At 37.8% G+C, this 24,774-nt stretch overlaps 1 protein-coding gene across 2 annotated transcripts in view; it reads left to right on the forward strand.

Annotated features, from left to right (window-relative positions):
* The window catches only part of LOC128862806 (1-phosphatidylinositol 4,5-bisphosphate phosphodiesterase classes I and II), a 75,177-nt gene that overhangs the window by 8,452 nt on the left and 41,951 nt on the right, over window positions 1-24,774 (forward strand). For both annotated transcript variants that reach the window (XM_054101555.1, XM_054101556.1), the window contains exons 2-4: window positions 3,610-4,264; window positions 11,449-11,595; window positions 14,387-14,524. In XM_054101555.1, the coding sequence (XP_053957530.1) occupies window positions 4,175-4,264; window positions 11,449-11,595; window positions 14,387-14,524 (375 nt within the window). In that variant the 5' untranslated portion in view covers window positions 3,610-4,174. The remainder of the gene's footprint in view (window positions 1-3,609; window positions 4,265-11,448; window positions 11,596-14,386; window positions 14,525-24,774) is intronic.

The raw sequence follows: 24,774 nt of genomic DNA on the forward strand, positions 1-24,774 counted from the left end.
GAGGAAGTGCTGCCTGACGTGCCTGGGAGGTGGCTCAGGCTCAAGCAGGTATCTGCATGGGTGAGGCCTAGGGTGACACCCTAGCAGAAACTGCTTGCTGAACAGTTTGCTATGCTCCTTAACAGACAGCATATAGGTCTCGTCGTGTAAATGTTGTATCGGTGACATCATAAGACATCCTGTCGCGGTCCTTACTGCCGTGTTTTGGCAGGTCTGAAGCTTCGTCCACTGCGAATCACTGGTTCTAGGTGACCAAACAGGCGCAGCACAGTTTAGAACCGGTCGGCCGACTGCCTTGAAAGTCGATAGCAACATTTCTTTGTCTTTGGCCCAAGTGCTGCCGGCAAGAGACTTGAGGACCTTGTTGCGATTCTGTACTTTCGTTGCAATAGCGGTTGTATGCGTTGAGAAGGAGAGCAAGCTGTCAAAGGTGACTCCCAATATTCTGGGGTTGATAACCGTCGGTATTGGTGTGTCATCGACTTTTACTTTAAGTTGCTGCTTGACCTCCCTTGTCCAGGTGGTGAAGAGGGTCGCTGTGGATTTAGAGGGGGGAAGTTGTAGTTTCCTCGTAGTGAAGAAGCGTTTACCTTGGAGCATAGGCCATCAATGCCGTTGCCTGACGCCATTATCGTCCAGTCGTCGGCGTAGGAGACCAGGGAGACTCCCTCTGTTGGCTGGGAGAGTTTCAAGATATAGAAATTGAAAAGCAAGAGTGAAAAGACACCACCCTGCCGAAATCCTTGATCTACCACTCAGGGAGTTCGCGGTCTACCTCTTCAGCCCTGGCGGGAGTGTCGACTGTAAAATGTCATCTAGTAGCGTGGCGTGTTGGCGGGTTTCCCAGGCTTCTGTAGTGGGACCACTCTCCCTAATTTCCATTTATCAGGAATGATGAGAGTGGCCATAGACAAATTGAAGACCTTGGTGAGGTATTCTACTCCAGATGGACCCAGCTTATTTAGCATCAGCATGTTTATGGCGGCTGCCGTAGCCGAATGGGTTGGTGCGTGGTTACCATTCGGAATTCACAGAGAGATCGTTGGTTCGAATCTCTTCAGTAGGTTGATGTGAAGAATCACTCCTAACTTCGCCAATTTCCATCCGATTTCGAATTTGTTTTTTTAGTTCGAAAGAACAAAAACAAGCCTTTTTGACAGTGTGTTGACAATTTTTCTGAAATGGCAACTGACGAGACTGTAGACGGAAGTATTTGGAATTTTTTTATTTTTTCTCTATTTTTTCAACTTTGACATAATTTTTACGATATTATCCGATATTGAGGATTTTTTTTAGTACACTACTGTTATAGTAAATTTAATTTTGCGTCGAATGAGCTATATTTGACTGTAATTGAATTAAAATTAATAGAGTTGTATGAGTTTTAAGATTTAATTTTTTTTTTTACTAATTTGATATGTAGGTATAACTTACGCTAAATGGGAATAAGGGCGCGTTTCGAAGCATGAAAATGATAACAAGTGTCATTATAAACACATAATATTTATTGGAGTATTGTGCAGTGCAGCACTGTACGGTATAGTACGGTGCAGCACACCACGGAACTGGTTCCAAACTTAAAAATGCATTGGAAACGGCCCTTTGGAGTTTAGTATGGTACGGTACATTTGTCATTTTCTTCATCAGTTTTGAATACTTCTCTGTAAGAAATTCGATCATCATCATTCATCTGAAGTCGTCATCAACTAAATTCCATTGTTTAAATCTAGAAGCGAGCGTTTCAGATCGTCTTCCCGATAGAAGTAAATAACGAGAAAGGTCCTGAAAATCTGAATTTGATACAATGTGTCGTTCTGAAGACTTAGAACCAGACGGAAAGTACTCTTCATCATCAGGTTTATTGTTATCAGTTTGATCATCATCAGCAATGAGTTGAACTTCCTTCAGTTCCTGTAGTTGAGTCAAACATATCGTCCAAGACTACGGGGTTCTTAACAGTTGCAACATCAGCATACTTTATGTGCTTTCGAGCTTTATACGTCCGTTTTATAAAAATAAAAATCATCTGGTTTATGATAAGGCTGATGATGCCACATCATCGGAGAATATAAAGAAATTCGACTTTTCTGGCAACGTTTTGATTTATATCTCTTGAATTTCAATGAAGCAAACAATAAAACTTTGACGTTTTAATAAGGTTAAATTATAATAACAAACTTCTTTTGTTAATCAATGTACAGTGTGAACTTTGGTACACTTGGGAGCTTTTTCATATTTCTATTGAAAAAAAAAAATGTGTGATAATATGTCAGATATTTTCATAAGTTTTAACCAGTTCTGTTGTATGCAGTACAGTACATATATACTCCAATAAATATTACGTATCTATAATAACGCATCAAAACACGTCCTTATTCCCATTTAGCGTAAGTTATACCTACATACCAAATTAGTAAAAAAAAAAAAATCTTAAAACTCACACAACTCTATTAATTTTAATTCAATTACAGTCAAATATAGCTCATTCGACGCAAAATTAAATTTACTATAACAGTAGTGTACTAAAAAAAATACTCAATATCGGAAAATATCGTAAAAATTATGTCAAAGTTGAAAAAATAGAGAAAAAATAAAAAAAATCTAAATACTTCCGCCTACAGTCTCGTCAGTTGTCATTTCAGAAAAATTGTCAACACACTGTCAAAAAGGCTTGTTTTTGTTCTTTCGAACTAAAAAAACAAATTCGAAATCGGATGGAAATTGGCGAAGTTAGGAGTGATTCTTCACATCAACCTACTGAAAAACGGTTTTATGGCCATAAAATGAGATTTTGGGGGTGTATTGGAAATTTCTCGTATACCATTTTTCTTAGTTTTACTATACCTACAAGTTGTACTAGGTCTCCATAAAAGTATAAAATCACTATCGCACAGTGTTATTTATTTTATTTTTATTTTTTTATGTTTAGTCCGTCAGGGCCAATGCCTTTATATGGTTTCATATGTTTGATGGCCCCCTGAACCTCGTCGCTGGAGAAAGCAAGTGGCGCACTTCAAACTGCCGCCACTAATTGATCCTCAACGGTTACGTCTCGCTTTGATCCACAACCCTCCTGCTCCAACCCCAGTGCGGTCTGTTCCGTATGCCAGACCAGGGTTCCTCGGAGCCTGACACCAGTCAAGTGCAATTCTTCCAATGGCTAATACCACTTTCGGAGGTGATCTGGCCTGCGCACCACTCGTGAGTGGACACGCGGCTACGTTGCCTCCTGCTGCAGAGCCCTGCACCCGCAACCGCTCCCCGTGGCGCGTTCGCCCGCCAACATAAGGCCGCAACAACAACAGCGGACCGCACTGCAACTGTATACGCATGCGCCAAATACCAACAGTTTATAGTGAACGGATGTATGTATGTATGTTATGTATATTGAAGGAGAGAAATGTATGAACTCAAAATAAAATGATTTACAACTACACCTTGTTTGCTGATAGTTTGATAACATCAACGATTTTTAAAATCTCAAATAATATTCCAATGGTGTCAAAGCACAAAAATTAGCACAGAAATTAGTTTTTAGTTATAATAAATTCCTCTCTATTTTCTTACGTGGAGTTACATAAATATTGAAATTTTTTTTTTTCGTTTCAGGTAATCGATAAAAAGTAATATGTTCATTACCAGTGCACGCCGCTATTTAATATTTTTATTAAGTCGAAGGAAACTTGGAAAAAGTGTAAGACAGAAACTTGAAAAGGTTAATGTGAACAACATGAGACGATAGAGAGCTTGCTTTGCTTGATGTGGATGTCATCGTACAAAATGTGAAGAAGCTTTCAGTAATTGACAACTATATACAACAATAATAAGAAACAATTATAACATTACCCCGCCAATACTGTGACTACCCACGAAGAACTTATTGACCAGCAAGGTCAGGTGCTATCATATCGGCCGTTGACTGCTTGCAACTGGTAGTAGGTAGTAGTGGTGCTTGCACTCACTAATTGAAAAGTTACAGCTCCGTGTTCTCCCGTTCGCTACATCTATTCCGTAAGATATTTCAGTCCATTTGACACGTTGGACGTTTCTGTTCCTGAGGGTCATCGCGTATGTGTAAACGTACAAATTTAGAGTAGCAAGCAGCACGCGGTTGCTACTTATCCGCATGTACATGTTTTCATATGGAAGAAAATAAATACAAGGTAGATACATTATGTTTGCGGCGTCGACATACGTATCTACAGGGCCAGTGGAAGTACCGAAGGCACTCCAAGAAGGAGAGAAGTTCATCAAATGGGATGATGTAAGTACTCATAGTTTTTTAAGCTTTAAATGATCTTTGAACCCTTCCTCCAACATTAACCTCCAATTGTTACGAATTTGTTTTTTTTTTTTAATTTTCATCCAAATAAAAGTCTAACACTAATTCTTCTGAGTTCGATCTCAGGATCGTTAAATAAAAACATCACAAACAAACATCACTGGCAACACAACTTGCTTTATTTATTTAATAACTTTATCGCTTTACTTTACGTTTACACGCTTAACTTACGACTGAATACCCTATGCACGGCACCTCTGCTTATATACATGTGCTTAACTATCGTAATTTCTTGGCTTGGCAATTCGTATATTCTGGCGACTTCTGCCTCACCGATGACTCGTCTTTAGCGCATTTGCCCACAGTTCAGCTCCGTATAAGAGAACGGAGAGGATGGTAGCCATCATTATTTTCCGTTTTGTTTGGGTTGGTCCCCCTGAGTTGCTATCTACCGAGTAGAGATTAGAGGCTTTCTCCGCTGCGTATTTTGTTTGGGCCCAGAAAGTAAGTCATGGATCCAGTTTTATGCCTAAGTACCTTATAACCTTTTTTGTGGTTAACTTATTTGAAGAAGTTTGCATGCTAACTTCTAATGGGATATGCTTCTTGGTTATAAGTATTAGCTCCGATTTGGCTAATTTATGGCCAAGTAAATGTAGCCACGTTTGTGTCCGCATCATGATTTGGTTAAGTTTTCTACGGGCTTCCTCAAGGTTTCATGGTGTGATGACAGCTGCGATATCGTCTGCGTATCCGATTAGAAATGTACTATCGGGCATTTCCATATTGAGTATCTCGTCGTAGCTGAAATTCCACAAATCGGACTGAGAATGGATCTTTGTGCCGCTCCGGATGGACGTCTATGCAACGAGAACTCTCTAAGATTGGATAGGCGAGTTTGCGGTCTCCCAAATAATTCCTCATTACGCGCTGTAGGTGTGCTGGAAGTTTGAACCTTAAGTCTAAGGCGGCTAATATGTCCGTCCCGCTTACGCTATTGAAAGCGGTGCTTACATCTAAGGTGGCAAGGAAGACTATGCTTCTGGGTTGAATACAGGCCTATTGCGCTGCTTTTATGCTGTTTATGACAATTTGCATCGCCTCTATTGTAGATTTTCCGCGTCTAAAGCCGTGCTGTCTTGCTGATAGTCCTCCGGTGTCATCTATCGCTGCGCCCAGTCGAGACCTGATCAATCTTTCAGAGAGCTTGTCTGCTGTGTCGAGCATACATAATGGCCAATATGCTAATGGGAGATTCGGGTTGCCGTTCCCCTTGCTTATTAATACAAACTGCTGTTTTTTCCAGATTTCTGGGAAAATTCCATCTCTTATACAGGCGTTGTACACCTGCGGGTACTGAATCCGTTCTTGGTGCCTTTTGAGTTTACTCGCAGCTGACTGGAGTTCCTCACTGGTGAATAGTGGAGGTTTCTGTGCCACATTTATTTGACACTCAGTGCCTTCTCTGATTTCGTGATTAGGAAATACATCTTTTACTATTTGAGCTTAGTTCCGGTGTAGGTATCCTGACTCCCAGTTTCTTCATTTCAATCCTGCACCCAAGTCCTCAGGAGTCCTTATTTAGATCTGCCCGGAGTTCCTCAAATTTTTTGTCTTGCGTCTAGCGCCCTTTAGCTGTATTTTCCTACTCGTATATGCCCCTGCATCCGCCGTGGCTTGTCCGGTTCGCCTGGTTCTAGTGTATTTTCGTCTGATGCGAAGATAGTCACGTCTCAATTCGGATATATCCTCCGTCCACCTTTCCGTAAACAGAGCTTTTACGTTTTCTCTATGTTCCCTTTCTGCTCCTGTGTTCATGATCGTCAGACCGAGCCTGGTCACCATATCTAGAACCCTCTTGCCCCTTGAATTCGTTGGCGTTCCCCATTCAATGGCCTCGGTGTTGAAATCGCCAGCAATAATTACCGATCCTCGAATTTTCGTTTGTATTACTCACTGATTAAATCGACGCTATAAAACCCGAAATGCTTGATAAAGTGATGACAAACGCAGAAAAAAGATCGCAGTTTGTGATTGATATTGTATTCAAAAAATAATATAGTTTTAATAAGTTGGAAATAACCAAACCAAATAAAAATACCTCACTTATACAAATCAGTTTTATGTCGTGGCGGGGGAAGCGCTCATACGAACGTTGCAGGATTGGTTTAATTACAACCAGCAGTATTCAGTCACGACCCCTACTTGTCCAACAACTATTTCAAAAAAGCACATCCTGATGTTCACACACTCACTTGCCCCATCAACGCTTGGTTATCCCTAGTTATTATTATTTATCGAATGCAAATGATTCCAATTCAGTTGGTGGTGGAGGAGTTTTTATACGTAATGTAAATGAGTGCGAAGTCACAAATTATAGTCTGGAATGCGCTGATATCATAAAAAACATTTTAGTAGTAGTAGTAGTAGTAGTACTAGTAATTCTTTTTTGTTTATTTATAAATATTGCGTCTTACATTTCAATAATTTATACAATAATTTATTTAAATATATAAATACATAAAGAAAGAAATATTAAGTTTGTGGCAATAACAATGTTGTCTGTCACAACTCAAAAATTAATCAAAAATTGAACTCTGCAATAAGAAAATTTCTATAGCGTAAGGCTGAGTATATAAAGCAAGTTAGTCTTTTCCAATTGTGGCCATTAAGTATATCTATTACTTCTGCTTCATTTTGCTTTGGTGCGTTTGGGTATCTTGTTCTGATCTCCTTCAGTACCGGACATCTTCCTAAGAAGTGCTGCATATCTTCTTTCTTGGTTAAATTGCAGAGAGTGCATATTTTCTGAGCATTTCCATGCGTAGTTGCAATTAGCTTTACGAGGGGTGTCTTTTATATTTCGGGATTTGGCAACCCTGGTGTTGCAATTTGGCAACTGACAGCTGTATCGCAAAGTTTGACATTTTTTGGCTTTTACGTACTCCAAACGTTTTGAAATACCAGCGCTATTTGTGTTGTTTACAGTAACTTAAAAGATTCATCTCGGTCCAAAAATGGAATTAAATCGTGAGCATTTTCGTGCGATTATTTTTTACAACTTTCGACGTGGATTAACTCAGCAACATTGCATGGATGAACTTAATTCATTTCTTGGCGATGAAGCTCCATCAAGGACCAGTGTTTATTGGTATGGTGAATTCAGTCGTGTTCGTAGTTCACAGTAATTGTGAATGATAGGCTGTTAAACGACTTAAAGGCACAGGATGCAACTTTAATAAAAATAGTGTGTAAAAACAATAACCGTATCGTATCGCGTATCGGCATCCACGTCACTGTTGACATTTCAACAATAAAACTGATTGCGCAGCGACTTTCCTGAAGGAATAAGAAAATGTGGCACATCACACAACAAACGGCTCCATCGCACTCAAACTCTCTTGTCACAGGAATAATTGTAAATCCCATAACCTTCATCAGAATTTTGCAAAAAATCTTTCTTAATGTTTTAAAAACAGATCGCAATAAAGAAATGGATTAAAAAAACACTATGGTTGGCTTTCCAGTCCCAGTGATCGACGACGTATTAGTGAAGAGTGAAATACTTATCAGTCATGGACTTAGAAAACGGTTTTTTTTCATGTGCCAATACAAGAGGAGAGCAAAAGATTTGCAGCATTTGTAATTAAAGAATTCAACAGAGACTCATTTTGTTACTGTAAATCTCCAGCGCCATTCATCAGGTATGTCAATATGGCAAAGTTTGGCCGGGTAAGGTCACAATAAAAGCTGTTGAAAGATTTCCCGTTCCTACACATATAAAAGGTGTGCAATCATTCCTACGGTTATTTTCCTAGCCATACAGCCCATGAGTGGATTGGCTACCACGATTATGTGATATCAAAACTTTAGACTTTTATTTGTGGGTATGTGAAATCTAATTATTTTGTGGGTAAGCCAGTTTCGATTGAGGCATTGGAATTCAACATTACTAAAGTTATTCACGAGATACCGACCCACGTCCTCCAGTGAGTCATACTAAATTGGTGTTTACGGATGGCCGAATTACGCGCAGTTTATAAAATTAATTTCATGAATGGCTCTACACAAAAATAATAAAAATTATCCAATCAAATTGAACTTTCGTTGTTTTATTTCAATTTAAAATCCAATATCTCTAACTTGATCACCCTTTATTATACAACGTGAAGTCCAAAATAAACAAGATTGGCATCATAAAAATGTTTTTGATGGCGCCATCTTTTTAATGAGTTAGTGGGTTAGAAGTTACATCCTTAACAGAGGATAAAAGACAAGAACTTCCTTTACAACATTGTAATTAGTGATGAAACGTGGTGTTTCCGTCAAAGAGCCGAATGGAAGGCCCCAGACGAGTCACCACCCAAAAAATAGCGAGAACTCAAAAATCAAGTCGATCCACTCTTAAGCCTGATTTTTTGACTAGAAATCGCATTTTAAACATCAATCACTCACCGTATTTGCCTGATATGGCTCCCTGTGAGTTCTACCTTTTCGGAAAATTGCATTTGGACATGAAAGGAAAATGTTTTGCGTCCGTAGAGAGCATCCAAAAGGCTTGTACCGACATCATGAAGGGCATTCCGGTCAATGACCTGAAACACTCTTTCGAAAAGCTATTAGATCGCGCAAAACAGTTTATCGAGGCCAAAGAGGACTGTTGAATAAATAAATTCGAAGTTATAACAAAGCTCCTGTCGTTTCTATTTTAGCTCAGTCTTGTTTATTTTGGACTGCACCTTGTATTTTATAAGATAATAAATAATTATTAACAAACAAATCTTCTAACAGTCATTTCGTCGATTGCGATAGTTGTTGGTGTTAATGATTATTCGTTAGTATTTGTGCGTGTGTTAAGCAGGAAGGGAGACCAATCGAAAAAATCGGTTGAAACTCATGTCGCCGCACACTTGGGGATTTGTTACCGATTTTAGGTTCACGTTGTTCGTTGCTGAATGAATATGGAACGAGGAAAAAAATGATTGACATGTATGGTATTTATATGTGCGTGAAAAGAAGGGAGGAGAGGAAGAGGGAAAAAAGTCGTTCAATTTGGGTGCAGGACTGGTTTAAAAGGCGAGATGAATATTAATATAGTAATGAGTATGAATATATATATTTAATTTCCTTTTTTCCCCGTTTTCTATATTTTAATAGAAATTTCAAAGTTTGCACATGAGCGGACAAATGGCAACATTAAACAGAACATTTATTGAGGAACTTACAGAGTTGTTCAAAAGCCAGCCATCATTGTGGAAAAATAGGAGCTATAAATATAATATAAGGTCAGATAAGGTGTGAAATTAAAATCGTGGCAAAAGCGTGGATAAAAACGCTAATATAGAAAGTGCTATTATGGTTTCTTCAGTATTATCTGGTTTTTTTTTGTGCAATGAATACTCCTCTAGGCTTTAATTCGTATTCAGTAAATTCAAAAGCTTTTTAAAATTTATAAAAAGTTTTTAAATGGTAAGAAGTGTTGAAAGCAGAAGATCCAATATTCTTGCTTAACCTCAAAAGGAGCAAAAATTAGATTTGCACTTTCAAAACATAAAATTTTATAAGAATCAACAAATTTTCAATAGCACTGAAATTTTCTTTGCATAAGCTTCAAATGCAAAAGCCATTAGCCATTTTTTTTTTAATTATACAAACGTTTTTAAGCGTTTTGGTAGCTTCAAATTAAAAAAGGAAACAAACACCAAACTTAAAAATATCCCCATTTTGGCTATAAAACGCTAAATTAATTGCGAACAGCAAGGCCACTGCACAACTTTACTAATGTGACGTCACGCACTCTCTGATGGGTACATACAGGGTCCGGCACTCGAAGTATAACCAACTTCAGACCGCTCGCGCAGCTGACATCAACTGTCTGTTAGTTGGCTAAATTACAGTCCAGAGTATTGTTTACAAGTGCCCGGAAGCATTTTGCCGAGAGTAATCGCGAATAAAGAAAATCAGTAATGGATTTCAAATGTAATGGTGATTGCATTATATTTGGATGGAAAATCGCAACCAACGATTGTTCGTGAGCTCAAGCACCTTTTAAGTAAATAAAGTTTTTGTTTATTGCACCATAACTCGTTACAATGATACTGGTAGCCACGCGAAATGTCATGGAGGTGGACATCAAAAGACTGCAACGTCACGTGAAATGGTTCTAAAAGTGAAGAAGCGATTTGAGCGAAATCCCCAACGAAGTGACAATCAAATGACAAAAGAACTGAAAATATCTGACCATAGCATCCGCCGCATACTGAAAAATGATCTCAAAGTCAAGCCTTACAAGATCCAAAAGGCGCATGATCTCACACAAAAGCAGCAACAAGTCTGACTTGAGAGAGCGAAGGAGTTGCTTCGCTTGGCTGAAAGCGGTTAACTTCCGAACATTGTGTTTTCTGACAAGACAGTTTTTTTCAAATTGAGCATTTCGTAAACTCCCAAAATGATAGGGTGTATTTGACCGACCATTCATATGAGAATTTGAGTCATCGATTGGCCGCCATCGAGCCTGGCGTCAAGGTAAATGCAAAATATTATCAGGAAAGTATTCTGGAGGTAGCTTTGAAGCCGTGGGCAGACAAACATTTCGGTGGCAGACCATGGACGTTTCAACAAGACTCGTCACTGTCTCACAAAGCTCGAATGAACCAAGAATGGCTAAAAAACAACGTTCCGATTTTCATTACGACCACACAATAGCTTCCAAATTCACCCTGCGCGAAACCGATTATTTTCTTTGGGCCATTTTGGAAAGCAAGGTCCGAACAAAAAGATTCACCGGTCTCGAGGCTCTGAACAAGGCTATTGTCCGCGAGTGGGCCAAACTACCGGCAAGTCGCAGTTTGGCAGCTTGCGACTCGTTTCTGGACCGTCTTAAAGCTATAGTCAATGCAAAAGGTGGTCATATCGAGCAAAAGTAAATTTATTCCTAATTTTGTATTATTTTCACACATTTTTTAATTTGAATTGAATAAAAGTAGTTTTCCAAACTAAATTTATGGCCTTTTTAATTAGTTACATTGCCGGAGCCTGTATATTATATTCCTGTTAGAAAGAAGAGCCGATATGCCTGGCAGCTAAGGCTCATTAGTAAATTTTAGAAAGCTAATTTATTTAATTTTGTTAATAAATTGAAGTAATAATAATTTGTGTTTTTTTAGGATTCCGGTACAGGTACACCCGTCACTATGCGTATTGATTCCAAAGGATTTTATTTATATTGGATCGACCAAAACAACGAAATGGACATACTTGATATAGCCACGATACGCGACACGCGTACGGGACCATTTGCTAAAAAACCAAAGGTAAGTTGATAGAAAAAAATTGTTTTATTGAAAGCTGACTACAATCAAACTCATGGGGTATTCATAAATTAATGCAAATTGATCAGATTCGTCGCAACAAAGGCCGTGGGTAAAAGATTTTAAATAGCAATTGTGGCAAAAATACTTTAGATGGTACCGCTGGAGTTGGACTGATGAGCGTTATTTTTCAGAAGGGGACGGTTAAGGGAACAGTCTGAAGTGCGAATGGAATCATATAATATGCGAAACAACAAAAAAAAACTTGTTTTTTTTTCATGAAAAACCGGTAAGGGCAGTAACAGAGACCGGCCGTGAAAAAGCTCTTCATAAAAAATATATGCCGTTCGGAGTCGGTTTAAAAACACTGTAGGTCCCTCCATTTGTGGAACACCATCAGTACGCACGCCAAAAACAGGAGGAGGAGCTCGGCCAACCACCCAAGTTTTAACCGTCACTTTTGCTGCGGTTTTCAGAACATCTTCAATCGCTGTTTGATACAGTGCCCCTTTAAGCTCTATGATCAATTCCTGTTTAGCTGTTCTGCGGATTGCTTTTACATCTCCTCCGAAAGTCTTGAGACAGTCCGATGTTTTTACCTTACGCAGAATGTCAGCATACGTAGCATTTTCAGACTTGGATATGATTATAGCATCAGGCCTTGTCCTCACCGATTTATGCGGCTTCTTTTCTTTTCTTGGTTTGACAACAGTCCAGCCGGCATTTTGATCTTTAATTGGTGACTATACTGCTTTTGTCTGATGAATCGCTGCCATTGCACACCTTTTTATTGCCGCAGGCGATAGTGCGTTCACGACCGGGTTGCCAGTTCCTTGCGTGCTAGGACTCTTTCTTGTTCTCGTCCTTTTAACCGATTGTGTAATTATACCGGAACATTCTTTTCTAATATGGTTATCGTTTGAGGTTTTTGGCGTATTTTTTTTTTTTTTAGTAGTCTGCTGTTTCTCACACTCTTCCATCGCCATAATAGCTTCGGTGCGCCTCTTTTTTATAAGAGAACCAATCTTTTTTATTTCGTGATGCACATTGTGACGACCTTTGTAGTGCGCCAGGAGAGAGTCAATAGCTTTTCCTAGACTCATCATTTTTACTTGTAGAGCCTTCTTCTTTTCAGTTGCACTTTTTCCTTCTCCAGCGGGTTTTCCGATGCAGCACCCACCCACTGGTGTTTCCATCTCTTTGTTTTTTGATCCGTCTGAGCCTCTTATGTGCCGTGTTGTTGGAGTAGGGGAATGATATGATGGGAAGCCAGGGTTAGGAACAATGAGGGAACTATCGTCGGTACGGTGATCTCCTCATGGGGATTGGATTGCCAATTCCACCGTTCGGCGGATGAATGGCTAGCCAAACCCCATTTGGAGCTTCCCTCTTTGTTCGTGGTGAGTTAGCCCTCATGATATGGGGGTTAAATCGCCACTTAAGCCTCATCCCCGCGCCAAGGAGACCATTTGCAAAATCTAGCAAACTCTTTACTTTAAACGTTTACTTAGACACAGATGGCATAATAAGATGCAAAAGCCGAGCTGATCACTTAAACAACCATGAAGGTGTTATAGTGATGCCTAATTCTCATCGGCCGCTGTAGCTGAATCAGTTGGTGCGTGACGACCATTCGGAATTCAGAGTGAACGTATGTAGGTTCGAATCTCGGTGGAAGATCAAAATTGAGAAAAAGTTTTTTCTAATAGCGGTCGCCCCTCGGCAGGCAATGGAAAGCCTCCGAGTGTATTTCTGCCATGAAAAAGCTCCTCATAAAAAATATCTGCCATTCGGAGTCGCCTTGTAACTGTAGGTGCCTCCATTTGTGGAACAACATCAAGACGCACACCATAAATAGGAGGAGGAGCTCGACCGAACACCCAAAAAGGGTGTACGCACATTTAGACTTTGAAAGTAAAGAGTTGAATATGCTTTTAAATAATTATTTTTTATTGGGAAAAAAGCAACATAAGAAATAAAAAACTTATTTACTTCCACTTGAAAACAAAAAAAAAATGGTCAAAAAGAATTTCAGTTCTGATTTACGAGATCGTTGATAACTCACGAAACCTCCTGGACACATAAACAGCACATCCTAAAAAAATTTCAAATAAAAGCAAAAATATTAAACAAATCAGTAATAATATTGTTTTACCAGATTAGTATTTTGTACTATATCCACTGTTTTTGATTACTTCTTCAAGCCGTCGCTCCATGCTTTCTACGAGCCTGTGGCATCTTTCCTTTGGAATCGAGTACCAAGCCTCCTCAACTGCGGCCCACAAATCATCAAATCAATCAATCAAATCAGCATTTGCTAGCGATTTTGACCTTAACGTCATTCCATAAACTTTCTAGTGAGATCAGGGCTCTGCGCCGGCCAATCCAGTACATTCATTTTTTCTCTCCTGAGCTTCTCTCAGCTTCACTGTCTTTGCAGTATGCTTTGGATCATTGTCCTGCATAAATGTCCAATTTAATGGTATAAATTCAAACACAAATGGCTCCATTTCATTCTGGAGTATATCCAGGTAACATACATTCTATTGCTATTTATTATACATATATTAACTAAATCTAACTGTAATATCAGGCCACCCTGACCAGTTACTTATAGGTATGTGTCACTTGGTGTAAATCGGAGTATTCGTAAAAAATAAGAACAAAAATACAAAAAGTTTTACAGCGTCAGTGCGCTGTTAAAAATTTGTCTTTTCATTTAAAATAATGCGACTGCCACGCTTGGAAAATACGCGCAGCAATAAGTATTATAGTATTTTTTATTTGTTTTCAGGATTCTAAACTTCGCCAAATAGTTACGCTCGGATCACAGGATACCCTAGAGGAGAAAACTGTTACGATTTGCCACGGTTGCGATTTTGTAAATGTAACATTTGTAAATTTTTGCTGTACCAAAAGGGAGATTGCACAGGTAAGCTACACTAAAAATTTTGTAGTACACGACATTTTAAATTGGGGTAATTCAATCTACAGTATTCATGCTTAATTGAAAATATTCCGTATAAATTTCTGACTTCTAAATATTCATTGTTTTATTTCTTGAAGTAATGACATATATCTTCAATTTATGCTTAAGATTGAGAGTCCTAACATGAGCTACCAAAAGGCATGACTGAACATGTGTGAAGCTGTTTGTCTTTCATATATGTACATATATATATATATATATATATATATACCTATATATATATTTGTACGCATTCTCCCCGCTAAATATTGTATAAAACAACGGACGTAACGTGTTATCAGCAAAAGCAAAACAACACTATTTCAGTCTGAACTCATATTATTCTTAACTGTGAGTTACTCTTGGAGAACTAGTATAATATTTCCAGGGGAAATTGGCGTCTGAATCTCAAACTGGTTAAGGGATTTTCCTAGAATCTTATTATATGGTGCAATTCTTGCAAGTATACTAGGAATAACATCACGAACTAACTAATAGACACTAAAAATATTAATTAGGCGAAAATCGTTGTAACATTAAATTTATGTATATAAGCTACCAACATTTTTTTTATTTTATTTTTTTCTTTATTTGTTAGACAAAAAATTCATATCAGTTATATTTGTTATAAACAGAATGGCGCTCTTTAGATTTGACCCTCTCATTAGGAGATGGGTATCAGTATATGTATCTGCTGCTCTCTGCCAATTCATTTTAAACTGCTATTCATTTTTAATTTATTTTTTCGTTTCGTTTTCTTTTAACAATTGGCCAATATTTTCAATGGCTCGTAATTGTGGACAGTTTGGTGGCTTTTGGTCTTTTTGAACAATATTTATCCCGTATCCAAAATTTCTAGCTTAAAGGCACCTGGGACTCCTCGTCTCCTCGTTGCACTCTGAATCTACTTAAAGTTTGCTTTGATGTATGTTTCTTCGTCCATAACTACACAACCATTTCTGGATGTCTTACTGTATAATTTTCGTGCAATGTCTTAGCAACCTTTTTATATAACTTTTGCTTTAGCGCACTTCTTGGACAACATACTTGTTTTTCAGCATCTTGAAAGGAAAAGCAATTTTTATTCCACTTTCAGGCCTTCGTTCCACCGACAATATTTCATTAATTTTTTTAGCGCATAATTATCTCTTCAAGCTCACACTTAACTGAACACATTTTGAAGAATATGTAGAAGTGCAAAAAGTGAATATGCCAAATGACAACAAACACTATGAATATGTAAACTTATTTTTTCTTTCTACATAGTTAGTTTTATGCAAGTGATGACTAAACACAATCGATTAGTTTTTTTCATGTATAATATTTTCTGAAAAACTAATTTGTTAGAGTTTGAATGGACTTGAATGGTATCGTCTCATCATTCGATCGAGTGAGATGGAGATTTAATCCACCAAGCGTGGTGCATGGAAAAGGCTTGTGCGGAGTGCATTGAACGAAGTAGAATTTATCCTGAACGCGCGGGCGTTTACATTTGTTTCTTTGGAAACTTGTGATGACGAGGCTCTTACTCCCAATCACTTGTTGTGTGGGTTATCGGATGACTACAAGCCAATATGCATCGACACAGTCCGCTTTTGGCATCGATGGGTGAAGGAATATATACCAGTCATCTCTCAAAGCACCAAGTGGTTTACAAAACAACGCCCAGTATTGGTGATGTCGTGGTAATTGCAGACCAAGACCTGCCGAGGAACTGATGACCAAAGGGTCAAATTGTAGATGTGGTAAAAGCGAAGGACGGCGAAGTTCGGAGCGCCATGGTAGAAACCAAATAAGGCATTCTTCATCGACCGATTGCAAAAGGAGTGGTGTTAGATGTCGGTACTGAGTAAAGTAAACATGTGTAATGAGACTTGTTTACGGGCGAGGGAGTGATACCAACGAAAATTACGGCCGAGTAGTAAATATCATTGATCTTCTCATTTTGGTATGTTCCATCACTCTCACATTCGCATTCTTCTCACCTGCACTGAATTTCTCTTATTTTATGAGCATCTCTCATTATAGGCTTATATACATAATTACAGTAAAATGCATTCTATTGTTATTTATTACATACTAACTGTAATATCAGACCTAACTGTAACATCAAATACATACGTGTCACTTAGTGCAAATCGTCGTAGTCGTAAAAATAAGAACAAAAATACAAAAAGTTTTAAAGGGCACTAACGCTGTTAAAAATTTGTCTTTTAATTTCAAATAACACGACTGTCGCGCTTGAAAATACGCACAAAAAGGGGTATTTGAATATGATATTTTAAAAATTAATTTGAAACAGAGTGCCGAAAATCTTGGCTTATCAAGAACGTTTTAGTTCCAACAAGATAACGACCCGAAACACACAGCCGAGATCGTTGAGCTTTGGTTCTTGTGCAACGCTCCAAAACAGGCTAAAACACCTTGGGAGTAGAATGGGCGAAGATTACAACTGAGGAAACAGAGAAGTTAGTAAACTCAATACTAAATAGATTGAGTGAAGTCCTAAAACACCATGGCTTTCCAACAGAATATTAATTTTCGTTTTCGTATATAATCGTAAAAATTTTTCTATATGTTGGAATTTCCATATATGGAAAACTGTAGGCAGACTTTCTGGTTGCCATATTTATAGGGGGTTTTAATAAGAGGTTATGAAATTTAAATACCTGGGGATAGAAATATCCAGTGACCGCGACATTATTAAGGAAGTCAGAGAGAGATGTATGCAGGGCGCACGTATTGCAGGTTGCATTAGGGATGTTGTATGGTGGAACAAATATATGACCACTGAAAGCAAGACGCGTATATACAAAACTGTAATAAGACGAATCCTGACCTATGGAGCCGAAGCACGAGCTGAAAACGCAAAAACAAACCAGCTACTGCGTACAGCTGTAATGCAAGTTCTACGATCCATCGTAGGAAAAACACGTCTTGACTGCATTCGAAACGAGGTCATTCGTGACGAAACTGGCGTTAATGACGTAGTGAAGTTTATTAGAACAAGAAGACGAGCTTGGAATGATCAAGTTTCTAAAGCTAGTGGCGACAGAATTATCCGAATAGCGAGGGACTATATACCATATGGAAAGCGCAGACCTGGAAGACCACCAAAGAGATGGCGCGAAAGCTGCATTTCGACATCAGCGGAAAGACAATAACATTTCGTCATTTTGAATTTTAATAATACTTTGTAATTTATAACTATGTAATTGTGTGAAGAAAAACAGATGAAAACCTATAATAAAAGAATAAGAAGAAAAGTTTAACGATCAAATAAGTTAGCATTTTCAAATAAGTATTGGTAAATATAACTTCATATACACTGAAGAGCAAAACTGTAACAAAATGTAATATTTTCTATTTCAACACATTTTTTTTTAGACATGTTTTAACAAATCAAATATTTTTTTTGCATAACTTTATTGGCATGTATGTACTCTCTCTCTCAAACCGGTTTGGTGTCAATGCAACAACAACAACACTAGTAGCAAGCAATAATGCAAATAAAGACAAATGTTACAGTTTTGCACTCAACCCATTTTTTATTTTTTACAATAAATAAAATAAATATTAATAAGATGTGCAATATCCTTTGGATTTTTTCAGCTCGTGGATACGATTGGGCATACTTCGTGTATACCTCAAGACAAAGTCAGTCGGAATAGCATCCCATACATCGCGTGTTCGCTCCCACAGCTCATTAACTCCATTGGGCGGACTTGAATATTCGGCAAGCTTCGATTTTACATGACTCCATAAATTTTCGATTGGGTTCATGTCCGGTGATTGTGGAGGCCACTTCAAGTTACGAAATTTTTGGCGTTGCATCCAATTTCGTACAACATGTGCGGTGTGCTTAGGGTCATTGTCTTGCTGAAAAATTACTTTTTCAGCAGCAAGACCCATACTTTCCACTACACCCGGCAGATTTTGTTGCAATATGGCCAGGTATTCTTCTTTCCGCATTATACCGTCTATTCGTACTAAAGCCCACACCATTTTTGGAAATGCAACCCCACACCATAATGGAGCCACCACCATGTTTTACTGTCTGCTTGATGTGATGTGGCTGGACTGCATTTGGGTCTTTAACCCAATACCAGGCCCGACCATCTGACTGAAATCGATTGATTTTGGTTTCATCAGACCAAATAACCTGCAATCGTTTTGAAATTTTATGAAAAAAGGTCTTTTATAATCCATTTATAAAGACGTACCTGATCCCAATCTTCAACTGTCCAGCTTTGGTGAGCCGCAACAAAATCCCGCCTCAACCGCACATGTCTTTTTGTCAGCATTGGCTTGGTTTTCTTCTCCGCTGCCTTTAGCTCCAGTTTTGACAGGCTGCGCCTGGCTGTCCACTGACTGGCATCAATATCCAGCATCTTTAGTGCTTCTTTGGGAGTGACCGCCTTGCTGCTTGTTACCAAATTTGCCAGATGGCGGGCATCGCGGTCGCTTATCTTCCTTGGCCGGCCTCCTTTGTTACTGGGAACAGCGTCTGGTACATTTTTCCGCAGCCTTTGCACAGCCATGTGGCTCACTTCGAATTTTTTAGCTATTTTTCTTATAGACTCGCCCTTCTTCAGCAAATCAATTATTTGGCGTTGTACTTCCCGATTTAACATTTTGTCTTATTCACGGTCACGTTTATAATAATTAAAAATCCACCAAATATATAATTACGAGAAAAATAACGGAAAATTTGAAAATTAAGAGTGAGTGCAAAACTGTAACATTTGTCTTTATTTGCATTATTGCTTGCTACTAGTGTTGTTGTTGTTGCATTGACACCAAACCGGTTTGAGAGAGAGAGTACATACATGCCAATAAAGTTATGCAAAAAAAATATTTGATTTGTTAAAACATATCTAAAAAAAAATGTGTTGAAATAGAAAGTATTACATTTTGTTACAGTTTTGCTCTTCAGTGTATATTAATCACATATTATATATGGCAAACGTAAAATTTTCCAGGTAAGTACACCGGGATCTAGTTTCTTTGATTTAATATCGCTTAATCGGAACATTTTTGTACACAATTTTTGACAAAAAGAGTCCTCGTCTTGAGAATAAACATATTTCAGCATTATCCCCTGAAATCCAAGTAAGGAAGTGATATATTCATACAATCTTAGTTAAAAATATGTGCTCGCAGGTCTTGGTTTTTATGCAACAGGTTGTTATCAAAGACCATACACAAAGTAACGTACGCTATAGACGAAACTATGTTTGTGCAAAATGTGTGTTACCCAATGACGAGCACCAGGTTAGTCGCACAGGTGCATTGATTTCACACACGTTGCAATTCTCGCCAGTGTTACACGAGGAAGCCTACGTAAATCACCATGGGTATCATTCAATAAGTAATAATGGTAAGTCGTAAAATTTACACTAATTTAATTTATACAATTATACTTGATTTTCTTACAGGTGCGTGATCCAAACATTAAAATTTTAAATGTTATTCTGAGATTTCCCTGTGCACGTATAATATATTTACAACTCCTCCGCCGTTCGCTGAGCTTTGAAACGAGCGTACCATCGAGGTTTTGAGTAGGTGCATATATTTCCTAACATTTAACTTAAACAACAAAACAACAATTAAATTATGAATAAATAACAGGCGACTTAAGTTATTGGAGCCATGATGTTGGCCATCTTTTAAAGCCATTTGCAGGTTCTATAATATTTATAAAAACGTAGTATTACACAAGGATTACACAACACATTACTATAAATTTGTGTGTCTATATCTTCTTCGGGAATACTTTCAATATATTGACTGCTTCTTTTGTTACAATCCGTCCAGAGTAAGTTCAACACTATTTCGTCCAATTCACGCCATAATTTAAAAACAGATTTATTCTGTTTTAGTGCTATTATGAAATGTATCGAACCACCTGCTATTGAACTGCCCCATTTACACTATTAAGAAACGTTGCTAGCTCCTCCAATTGCCAAAAAGCCTCAATCCTTTTTTGAATGGCACTAAACTCCCGTTCACATCATATCTTCCAGTTAACGATTGACATCTTTCTCATCGAAGTACTTAACGAATTTTGTAGCTAAGGGTGTTTATGAGAATAGCACATTCGTTACTGCAAGCTACAAGCGTCGTTCGTAAACAATAACGATTCCTGATTGCACTACTTGTAGAGTGGGTATACTTGAATATGAGCCATAACTTCTTATATGAAATAAGCTTGTAGTGTCTCTGCACGTTCACAGGTGTTTAAAAGGTTTTTTTCTTTGTCAAGGGTAGTTGTTTCGATATTGAATCGGTTTTGCTTCGGTTTTTGTTTCGAAAATGCTCCTATTGACAATGTAGGTACTCTTTTAAAGACGTTGGTGCCTGGGGTCGATTCATGCAGTTTACCTGTTGAGTTTGGATATTACGGTCCACTTTTATTTTCACGGCTGGATTTGATGCAATAGGTCTTTCTGGAGGCGAGGAACTCATTGCTTGGCTGGCTTGCGGTTTTTCATAAGGTGTCCTTTGGGATCTCGAAGTTGAGTTGTATTAAGGAAGTGTACGTGGTTGTATTTGCGGTCCTGGCGTTAATCTGTTTGTTGGAACAATGACTCTGTTTAGTAAGTTTTTATGGACTATCCTATCCCTTAAAGTCAAGTTTTTGATGTCGTGGTAAGCTGAGTAAACTCCAGGCAATGTTTTGGATCTTTGCACTATGTACATGAATAATTTCTGTTCAAATGCTTTGAAACATATTACAGTCGAACTTCCATATAGTGAATTCGCACGGGACCTGAAAATCACTTCACTATATAGAAACTTCATTATAAAGAAACATTGATTTTTTATGTAATTTTATTTAAAATAATCAGTGAGTTTGGTTTGAATTACAGCCTTCCATTTTTCATTTTCAATAAAAGCTTTCAAATCATGTAGAGAGTTGAAAACATTAATCGGCACGTCACTCCTCATTTCCACAAAGGTTCTAATTACGCTAATGGATGAAGTGGCTTGTATCAACGTAGGTAATGCCTCCTCAGTTTCTGCCAATTCTTCAACGGTCAAATCGTTTTCATCGTTATCTGAAATAATATTTACATATTAAATTTTTGTTTGACTATAAAAAGATAAATGCTTACCAGGTTCAGCTGGAACTCCGCGACTTTCAAAAATGCTGTTGAGAATATCTTCTTCGGATGGGTTGTCCCAAGTCTGCACACCATTATCAACATTTACGTAGTCATCAAACGATGCTTCGATATTTGCTACTTTTTTAAATGAAGACTGTAAAGCAGCCAAATCTGATATTGAAAGAAGGTCCTCTTCAGCCCAATGCTCAAATGGAATCTGCATAGCATCTTTTGAAAATCCAGCCTTTTTAAAACAGTTGGCAATTGTTTCTGGTTTAACATAGACATTCCATACATTGCTAAGATTTCGAACTGCTTGCAGCAAGTCTATGGCCATAACAGAATTTCCCTCATCCACTTGAGTCAATATATTCGTTAAAATTCGTTTTCTGTAATGTTGTTTCATATTGTAGAGAATGCCTTGGTCCATTGGTTGCAGTAACGAAGTCATGTTGGGAGGAAAATAAGCGAGATGAATGTTTCTCAACTTGTCTCTTACATCTTTAGGGTGGGCAGTGCAGTTATCAACAAAAAACAACACCTTTCTGTTTTGATCACAAAATTTTTTGTCGAGTTTTACAATCCATTTCGTAAAAATCTCACTGGTCATCCATGCTTTTTTGTTAAACTCATAATCGACACCTAAAGATTTTATTCCCTTGAAGCATCTCGGATTTTTGGCCTTTCCGATTACCAGCAATTTTAGCTTTTCTGATCCAGTCATATTGCTTCCCACCAGGACAGTTATTCTCTCCTTGCTTTGCTTCCCACCAAAGCATTTTTCATTTTTGAATGCCAGTGTTTTAGTTGGCAAGCATTTGAAAAACAAAGCAGTCCCGTCGGCATTAAAAATGTCGTTAATGTTGTAATTTTCAATTAATTTCGGTAAGACGTTCGTTACCCATTCATCACGGTTTTCTATGTTGGCGTCAGCACTTTCCCCACATAATGTCTTTTGAATAACGCCATGCCGACTTTTGAACTTGTCTAACCAACCTGTACTTGCCTCAAATTCGTGGTGTCCTAGTGCTTCCGCAAAATCTTTGGCCTTTTGCTTCAATAATGGTCCACATAAAGGGAGATTCTTACCACGTGCAACGAGTAACCATTTCAGCATTGCTTCGTCAATATCCTCAAAATGACAAGGTCGAAGTCTTTTGCGTTTGGTATTTACTGCCAAATCCTCCGCATTTTTTAAAATCACTTCCTTATTTTTTAAAATATTTGATAAAGTGCTGGGAAGAACTCCGAATTCATTGGCAATATCTTTTAATCATTAATAACTTTTTTTCAAGCGAAATGCTGCTTCGATGCGTCATTTTAACTTCAATCACTGAATAAAACTGTAATAGCTCAGCTTTTTCTGTTTTAATTTTGGGATTCCCCTCATTACAGTTTGTCCACATCTAACTGTAATTTTTTGCAACAGAAAACTTTTGAAAAAATTCACTATATGAAGACAAAAACTTAGGACGCTTGAATTTCCAGCTGTAAAATTTGTTCATTGTATAGAAAACTTCACTATATAGAAATTCATTATAAGGAGACAAAAATACACCGAAAGTAGAACGAAAAAGCAGTGTCTTCGAAATCAGTTCATTATAAGGAGAGCTTCATTATATGGAAGTTCACTGTAGAGAAGTTCGACTGTATATGCAGCCAAAGACGCATCTGCTCTGCCTAATACACAGGATAGCACGATAGGATTTTCTTTGACCATCTCATAGATACGATCCCCTCAATATTATCAATTCAAGAATAATATTACGACGGATTCCCCTCAAAAACTTGTAACTGTCTTACACTATCTGGGAGTCTGCCGACTTCCCTAAGATCTTTCTCTGTTACTGTTATGCATTTATTATTATTATGCATTTATTCTATTTAGATTCTGACCCATAACAGAGTTTATTGATTATATTCTGCTTATCCGCGATTCTAGAGCCAACCTATTGGCCCGATACCGGTTAATCGTGCTTCTAATCTCCTGGTCTGCTCAAAAAGAGTATTCACACCTCATCTAGTTCATTCACTTTTATAGACAAGGCGCCCATTGAGGAAATAGATAAATTGGCTGATTTAGAGAAAACCCCTTCGCCGATTCCCGATTCCATCTTGGTGTAGACAGAGGCACCAGCTTCGGTGCAGATTTCCCCCCTCGTTCCAATCCTGCCTACTTCGAAAGATTGAAAGATGGAAAGTATTGGGTATTACAATGCATTTGTTAGACCTCTTGTCGTACACGTTTTTTGGTTCACTGTATACTTTTAAAGGATCTTTCATTCCTAGACGATACCTGTTTTTATGTTATCTTTGACATTTCATATAGACATACCTACATATGTTCAATTTTATATGATAGAACAACGCGTTAAATATATTGAAACTTATTATGAAAATGGTCGATCTTTAAGAACAACATATCGCAAAATTCGTAATTTTTTTGTTGAATTATTCGTCCGAGTGACTCGACAATTCAAAGGTTGGTGAAAAAATTTCATGAAACTGGTTCTGTCGCGGATAGAAAAAGAACTGGGATATCAAAAACTGGCCGTTCTGTTAAGAATATCGCTAATTTAGCGCAAAATGCTGCTGAATCGTTCTCAATAATTAGGTATTCATGAATCGACTGTTTGAGGGATTTTAGTGGACATTTAAATAATGCCATTTTTCACATACAATTGTTAAGAGCCATATTTTGAATAAAAATAGTTAAACCAGAATGAATCTAAATGTTTACCTGTTTTATTTTAAAACAATATCTAGGCGCGTCTTTTGATATGTAACTTAACGAGTTTGTCAGTAAAACTGCAAAAAATTGAAGTGGGCTCTGCCACAAAGCCTCGTGATATTCCTCCTAAGGGAAAAGAATGAAACTCAATTAGTTACAGATAATAGTTTACAATTTAATTCGGCTTCCGTGCTTATAATGAAAACAAATATTTTTTATTCCAATCGCTTACTGTTTAAACGGCTTTTTTTAATTCGTTTATTGCTGACACTGCGCTTATGTATATTTTGAGTGTCTCATACTGCTAACGTTGCGCTTACTGTGAATTGAATTTTGGAAATAGTGATAATCCAGTTCACGGAACAAACACAGTG

The sequence above is a fragment of the Anastrepha ludens genome, chromosome 5, assembly GCF_028408465.1.
Source record: "Anastrepha ludens isolate Willacy chromosome 5, idAnaLude1.1, whole genome shotgun sequence".
Classification (NCBI taxonomy): Eukaryota; Metazoa; Arthropoda; class Insecta; order Diptera; family Tephritidae; genus Anastrepha; species Anastrepha ludens.